General features: G+C 46.1%; 1 protein-coding gene and 1 long non-coding RNA gene across 2 annotated transcripts; both read left to right on the top strand.

Moving 5' to 3' along the window:
- Positions 1 to 997: 997 nt before the first annotated feature.
- LOC116375243 (dentin sialophosphoprotein-like) lies at positions 998 to 2,961 on the top strand. The gene is made up of 2 exons (XM_031831398.1): positions 998 to 1,088; positions 1,767 to 2,961. The coding sequence occupies exons 1-2, from the start codon at positions 1,032 to 1,034 to the stop codon at positions 2,799 to 2,801; spliced, it is 1,092 nt and encodes a 363-aa protein (XP_031687258.1). The 5' UTR covers positions 998 to 1,031; the 3' UTR covers positions 2,802 to 2,961.
- A 3,959-nt stretch (positions 2,962 to 6,920) lies between these two features.
- On the top strand, positions 6,921 to 7,896 carry LOC116375242 (uncharacterized). The gene is made up of 2 exons (XR_004210954.1): positions 6,921 to 7,184; positions 7,302 to 7,896. It is a non-coding gene; the product is annotated as an uncharacterized LOC116375242 (long non-coding RNA).
- The last annotated feature ends 8 nt before the right edge of the window (positions 7,897 to 7,904 follow it).

The following is a 7,904-nucleotide window of genomic DNA, read 5'->3' as shown; positions in this document are numbered from 1 at the left end:
CACACACACACACACAAACACACACACACACACACACACACACAGCATTCTAAATATAGCGACCCTAATACCGTGCTGCTTGAGGACTAGAATATACTATATACTGTCTCCTCTCTCCGAGTAATTCTATGGTATCAGGGGCGACAATATATTTATTCAGACAGACGGTCAATTATAAAGTGAGATTCACTGCAGCAGGTGTGGCCACAGGTGTGTGTGTGTTTTACTTCAAGAGTTTAAATAGCCAACCACAACCACACACACTCCTTTAAACCACAAGTTTACCAGAAGACGAGGAAGGTGACACCATCAGGTAAGTCTTCTCCTCACCACTCTTCTTCTCTCATCCTCTCCTCTCCTCCTACTATCTCTTCTCTTCTCTCCTCTCCTCCTCCTCACCACCACTCTTCTCTTCTCCTCTCCCCTCACTTCTCTCCTCTCCTCCTCACCACTCTTCTCCTCTCCCCTCACTTCTCTCCTCTCCTCCTCACCTCTCTTCTCCTCTCCTCTCCCCTCACTTCTCTCCTCTCCTCCTCACCTCTCTTCTCCTCTCCCCTCTCTTCTCTCCTCTCCTCCTCACCACTCTTCTTCTCTCATCCTCTCCTCTCCTCCTACTATCTCTTCTCTTTTCTCCTCCTCCCATTACCTCTCCTCTTCTCCTCCTGTCTTCTCCTCCTCCCGTTTTTCTCTCTTCTCCTCTCCCCTCACTTCTCTCCTCTCCTCCTCACCACTCTTCTTCTCTCATCCTCTCCTCTCCTCCTACTATCTTTCCTCTTTTCTCCTCCTCCCATTACCTCTCCTCTTCTCCTCCTGTCTTCTCCTCCTCCTGTTACCTCGCTTCTCCTCTCCTCCTCCCATTACCTCTCCTCTCCTCCTCCTGTCTTCTCCTTCCCTCTTCTCCTCTTGTTACCTCTTTCCTCCACTCTTCTCCTTTCTATATTTAGAGGGACCTTGTATCATGCAGGTCCATTTCAACTGGTGAACATGTTACAGGATATTACAGGACACAATACCTGATAGTGAGAGACGACATGATGAAGATCAAACTGCTTCTGCTGATCTGGACTGCATCTGTGAACAGCCTGCCGGTAAGTAGCCTGATGATGAAGATGATGATGAGGAGGAGGATGGTGATGATGAGGATGGTGGTGATGGTGATGATGATGAGGATGGTGATGATGATGATGATGGTGGTGGTGGTGATGGTGGTGATGATGAGGATGATGATGAGGTTGATGGTGATGTGGATGATGATGATGGTGATGAGGATGGTGATGATGATGATGGTGGTGATGGTGGTGATGAGGATGGTGATGATGATGAGGATGGTGATGAGGATGGTGATGATGAGGATGATGATGATGATGGTGGTGGTGGTGATGATGGTGGTGATGAGGATGGTGATGATGATGAGGATGAGGATGGTGATGATGAGGATGATGATGATGGTGGTGGTGGTGATGGTGATGAGGATGATGGTGATGAGGATGATGATGATGGGGGTCATGGATGGTGAGGATGAGGGTCATGGTGATAAGGATGTTGGTGGTGATGATGATGATGATGATGATGATGATGATGGTGAGGATGAGGGTCATGATGATGATAATGGTGATAAGGATGGTGTTAAAGATCTCTCCTCCTGTAGGTCCAGACAGAGTAGTTGATGTCAGTTTCTGAGGGTAGTAGAGATGACAACACTACCACCAGCTTTGAGAGAGAGAGTATTAAATGCATTACCATGACCTGTTGTCTGTGTCTTGCAGTGGCAAGCCTCCCCCCTGTCTGGCGTCAGCCCCTGGGGGATAGGAGAGGGTCACGAGAGAGGAGAGGACCCAGACGGCAGCTCAGCCCGGACTGGCCAGGACAGTAGAAAGGGGTGGGGTCTCGCCTTAGAGGGGTTTCCGGGAGTCACGCCTACCACGTTCCCTCAACCAACCAGAGCACAGGACAGTGGCCCCTCTCCCAGACCTACTTACGTGAGGAGGGGGCGTAGTCTCAAGGTTGATGACATCGCCAGCAATGACATTACAGAGGAGGAGCTGACAATGTCCTATAAAACTCTTCCTGGTTACAGTGTGGACCGGTTGCTAGGGGAGGAGTTTGGTGATTATGGGATGCAGAGGGACTCACCCGGCAGTGAATCGCATACCGGGAAAGACCCGACAGATCACAATGACTCCTCCAAATCAAGTGATTCAGTTGACTCTAACACCTCTAGTGATTCAAGCGATTCCTCCAAGTCAAGTGACTCTAACACCTCTAGTGATTCAAGCGATTCCTCCAAGTCAAGTGACTCTAGCGATTCAAGTGATTCCAGCGACTCAAGTGATTCAAGTGACTCTAGCGACTCAAGTGATTCAAGTGACTCTAGCGACTCTAGCGATTCAAGCGACTCTAGCGACTCTAGCGACTCTAGCGACTCTAGTGACTCTAGCGATTCTAGCGACTCAAGCGATTCTAGCGACTCAAGCGATTCCAGTGATTCTAGCGACTCAAGTGATTCTAGCGACTCTAGCGACTCAAGTGATTCTAGCGACTCAAGTGATTCTAGCGACTCAAGTGATTCTAGCGACTCAAGTGATTCTAGCGACTCTAGCGACTCAAGTGACTCTAGTGATTCAAGTGACTCTAGTGATTCAAGTGATTCTAGCGACTCAAGTGATTCTAGTGACTCAAGTGATTCTAGTGACTCAAGTGATTCTAGCGACTCAAGTGACTCTAGTGATTCAAGTGACTCTAGTGATTCAAGTGATTCTGGCAATACAAGTGAGTCAAGCAACTCTAGTGATTCTAAGTGATTCTAAAAGTTAAAGTGAATCAATCTCCACAGACAAATAACGGCAGTGACTCTAGTACCAGCTAGGCAGCGAGAGACAGAGAGGAGAGAGACAACAAGACAGAGAAAGACAGAGGAAGAGAGAGAGAGAGAGAGAGAGAGAGAGAGAGAGAGAGAGACAGAGAGAGAGAACAAGACAGAGAGAGAGAGAACAAGACCGAGAGGGAGAGAACAAGACAGAGTCAGAGAGAGAGAGAGAACAAGACCGAGAGAGAGAGAGAGAGAACAAGACAGAGAGAGAGAGAACCAGAGCCAGATGTCATACTATGTCTCAAGCTTGTAGGACTGCAATAGTACCTTTTTATATAGATTACAGATATATTTTATATAGATATCTGATGTGCTTTTCTATGTGTGTCTCATTTTACAGTTGTGTTTTTCATGTTTACTAGTAAATAAAGTGTTCCACAATAAAACACTGGCCAAGTGACTTATGTAACGTAAAGGCCTTTTAAATGGGTTTATATGATCACACACACACACTTAAATTTAAACTTACATTTCAATTTAATTTTCAATGACATCATTGTTGTGCTTTGTGTGATTTTAACCACGTAGGCATTGCCTCCTGATTGTCTACTAATTGGTTGATGTCATGTTTAACACTTATCTTCCTCCATCTTTTGTACTACTAAACAAAGGAACGCTCAATTTTTACTTGTTGATGTTGGGGTGGTGCTGGAGGGGGCGAACACGAAGCAAACACAGACAGTGGGCCTTTGTGTTTTGTTCAGTTTTGGGTGTGATCCCGTCTCTATGGTCCTATAAACCAAGCCACAGTCTAGGTCCCGCTCGGACCCTGTCCTAGTCATACAAACCACATAACACCTCCTGGAGAGGAGCAGGGAGGAGAGGAGAAGACCACAGACCACATAACACCTCCTAGAGAGGAGCAGGGAGGAGAGGAGAAGACCACACCAGGGGAGAAGGAGAGGAGAAGACCACTCCAGGGGAGAAGGAGAGGAGAAGACCACTCTAGGACTGAAGGAGAGGAGAAGACCACTCCAGGGGAGAAGGAGAGGAGAAGACCACTCTAGGACTGAAGGAGAGGAGAAGACCACTCCAGGGGAGAAGGAGAGGAGAAGACCACTCCAGGAGTGAAGGAGAGGACCACCCCCGGTTTGAACCCAACAACGCATCCCCAGACATCATAACGTAGAAATATCCTGTCCAATCAGCTGTCTCAGAATAAAAGAGTTGTATAATAAAACAGACGCTGTGAAATGAAAACATTTTAAAACCATCAGGAGTTTAACACACCCACCGCCAACCACAGGTTTCAGAACAACTAACCACAGGGCGAAGGAGTGGCCTGTCCTATCTGTGTTGTGATTGGTGGATCAGGTGTGACGTGTGCGTTTTAAATCAACCCCAATAGGGACCAGCAACAGAATTCTGATCTGTAGTCTGAAACATTGGGATTAGAAACCTACAGACTACAGAACCAGTCTGCTGTTTAAAGACTTTCAGCTGAGCATCAGGTAAAACCAGACGGAGATTAATTAGGAGAAAACAAACGGTTGGCTTAAACGTTCACCCTTTATGGTATCTGGAGTTGTAACGTTGAGATTGTTGCTGAAGAGGCCTGGTCATATTCCATAATGAATGATACAGTGACAATATGAAGACACTGCTGTTCATTTACAAGTTAAACTAACAACTATTACTGTTGGTCTGTTAGTTTAAACTAACAACTATTACTGTTGGTCTGTTAGTTTAAACTAACAACTATTACTGTTGATCTGTTAGTTAAACTAACAACTATTACTGTTGGTCTGTTAGTTTAAACTAACAACTATTACTGTTGGTCTGTTAGTTTAAACTAACAACTATTACTGTTGATCTGTTAGTTAAACTAACAACTATTACTGTTGGTCTGTTAGTTAAACTAACAACTATTACTGTTGGTCTGTTAACAGGTCTGTTAGTTAAACTAACAACTATTACTGTTGGTCTGTTAACAGGTCTGTTAGTTAAACTAACAACTATTACTGTTGGTCTGTTAACAGGTCTGTTAGTTAAACTAACAACTATTACTGTCAGTCTGTTAACAGGTCTGTTAGTTAAACTAACAACTATTACTGTTGGTCTGTTAACAGGTCTGTTAGTTAAACTAACAACTATTACTGTTGGTCTGTTAACAGGTCTGTTAGTTAAACTAACAACTATTACTGTTGATCTGTTAGTTAAACTAACAACTATTACTGTTGATCTGTTAGTTAAACTAACAACTATTACTGTTGGTCTGTTAGTTAAACTAACAACTATTACTGTTGGTCTGTTAACAGGTCTGTTAGTTAAACTAACAACTATTACTGTTGGTCTGTTAGTTAAACTAACAACTATTAATGTTGGTCTGTTAACAGGTCTGTTAGTTAAACTAACAACTATTACTGTCGGTCTGTTAGTTAAACTAACAACTATTACTGTCAGTCTGTTAACAGGTCTGTTAGTTAAACTAACAACTATTACTGTTGGTCTGTTAACAGGTCTGTTAGTTAAACTAACAACTATTACTGTCAGTCTGTTAACAGGTCTGTTAGTTAAACTAACAACTATTACTGTCAGTCTGTTAGTTAAACTAACAACTATTACTGTTGGTCTGTTAACAGGTCTGTTAGTTAAACTAACAACTATTACTGTCAGTCTGTTAACAGGTCATGAGGATAGTGTCGGTCTGTTAACAGGTCATGAGGATAGTGTCGGTCTGTTAACAGGTCATGAGGATAGTGTTGGTCTGTTAACAGGTCATGAGGATAGTGTTGGTCTGTTAACAGGTCATGAGGATAGTGTTGGTCTGTTAACAGGTCATGAGGATAGTGTTGGTCTGTTAACAGGTCATGAGGATAGTGTTGGTCTGTTAACAGGTCATGAGGATAGTGTTGGTCTGGATATGTCTACTGGGCATGAGTCTAGCCTTCCCAGTAAGTATCTCTTACTCTCTGCCTCTCTTTCTCCCTCCCTCCGTCCCAGTCTGTGTTCTGCCTCTCTTTCTCCCTCCCTCCGTCCCAAGATGTGTTCTGCCTCTCCTTCTCCCTCCCTCCATCCCAAGATGTGTTCTGCCTCTCTTTCTCCCTCCCTCCGTCCCAGTCTGTGTTCTGCCTCTCTTTCTCCCTCCCTCCATCCCATGATGTGTTCTGCCTCTCTTTCTCCCTCCCTCCGTCCCAGTCTGTGTTCTGCCTCTCTTTCTCCCTCCCTCCATCCCATGATGTGTTCTGCCTCTCTTTCTCCCTCCCTCCATCCCATGATGTGTTCCCTCTATCTCCCTCCTAACAGGCTGTGTTCTGTCTCTCCCTCCTAACAGGCTGTGTTCTGTCTCTCCCTCCTAACAGGCTGTGTTCTGTCTCTCCCTCCATCTCCCTCCTAACAGGCTGTGTTCTGTCTCTCCCTCCATCTCCCTCCTAACAGGCTGTGTTCTGTCTCTCCCTCCATCTCCCTCCTAACAGGCTGTGTTCTGTCTCTCCCTCCATCTCCCTCCTAACAGGCTGTGTTCTGTCTCTCCCTCCATCTCCCTCCTAACAGGCTGTGTTCTGTCTCTCCCGCCATCTCCCTCCTAACAGGCTGTGTTCTGTCTCTCCCTCCATCTCCCTCCTAACAGGCTGTGTTCTGTCTCTCCCGCCATCTCTCAGGTCCACAAGAGACGGGTGACAAGATCAGACAACGATGAAGGAGAGGGGGTAAGTGGCACACACGCACACGCACACACGCACACACACACGCACGCACGCATGCACACACACACACACACGCGCGCACACACACGCACACACACACACGCGCGCACACACACCACACACACACACACGCGCGCGCGCGCACGCGATTAACCGACTCTTTCCATCGTTCTCTCAGCAACAGAGTGACTACAGTCATTCAAGTGATGAAGAGGAGGAGGAGGGAGGACAGGAAAGAGAAGAGGGAGGGGAAGGAGGAGAGGGAGAAGAAGAGGAGGGAGAGGGGGAGGAAGAGGGAGGAGAGGAAAGTGAAGAGAGTGATGAGAAAGAGAGTGACAGTGATGAAGAGGAGGGGGGTGAAGAAGGAGAAGAAGGAGAGAAGGAAATAAGAGAGGAAGAAGGAGAGGGAAATGAAGGAGAGAATGAAGAGGGTGGGGAGGAAACAGGAGGGGAAGGAGGAGAGGGAATGAGGGGAGAGGAGACAGGAGTGGACGGGGAAGGAGAGCAGCCTACTCCAGTGGACGGGGAAGGAGAGCAGCCTACTCCAGTGGACGGGGAAGGAGAGCAGCCTACTCCAGTGGACGGGGAAGGAGAGCAGCCTACTCCAGTGGACGGGGAAGGAGAGCAGCCTACTCCAGTGGACGGGAGAGAGAAAGCAACACCATAGCCAGGTAAGACAGAAATACAGTACCTAGAGCTAACTTAAATGACATTGAATATTCTGTAGAAAACAACATATCGTAGAATCCATGTCGTAGGCTATTGATTGCTTGGTTCTGAACTCGCAGATCCAGCCCTGCCAGGGGAGACGAGACGACCCCTCAGTCCAACAACACTGATCCCAGGATGACTAATGGAGCCCAGAGACTTCAGACCACATCGCCAGACAGACAGACAGACATGACTAATCTATCCAGTGACTTGATCTGTAGTCTCTCAGGAAGGCCAGAGGACCTGTGGTTGATGTTTTTAATAGTTCTGACTGTTTCAGTAAACAGCCTGACAGTGATGTTTGACTGTTTCAGTAACCAGCCTGACAGTGATGTTTGACTGTTTCAGTAAACAGTCTGACAGTGATGTTTGACTGTTTCAGTAACCAGCCTGACAGTGATGTTTGACTGTTTCAGTAACCAGCCTGACAGTGATGTTTGACTGTTTCAGTAACCAGCCTGACAGTGATGTTTGACTGTTTCAGTAACCAGCCTGACAGTGATGTTTGACTGTTTCAGTAACCAGCCTGACAGTGATGTTTGACTGTTTCAGTAACCAGCCTGACAGTGATGTTTGACTGTTGGCAGATGTTGTTTTACAGGTGTGTGACGTCACATATACATACACATTGAACTAATTGTTGTTGTTCTTCAATAAAATGTTTTAAATCTGTCCCAGTG

The sequence above is a fragment of the Oncorhynchus kisutch genome, linkage group LG9 (assembly GCF_002021735.2).
Source record: "Oncorhynchus kisutch isolate 150728-3 linkage group LG9, Okis_V2, whole genome shotgun sequence".
In the NCBI taxonomy this organism is placed as follows: domain Eukaryota; kingdom Metazoa; phylum Chordata; class Actinopteri; order Salmoniformes; family Salmonidae; genus Oncorhynchus; species Oncorhynchus kisutch.
Note: the sequence above shows the minus strand (reverse complement) of the source record. Positions and strands in the feature narration are given on the sequence as shown.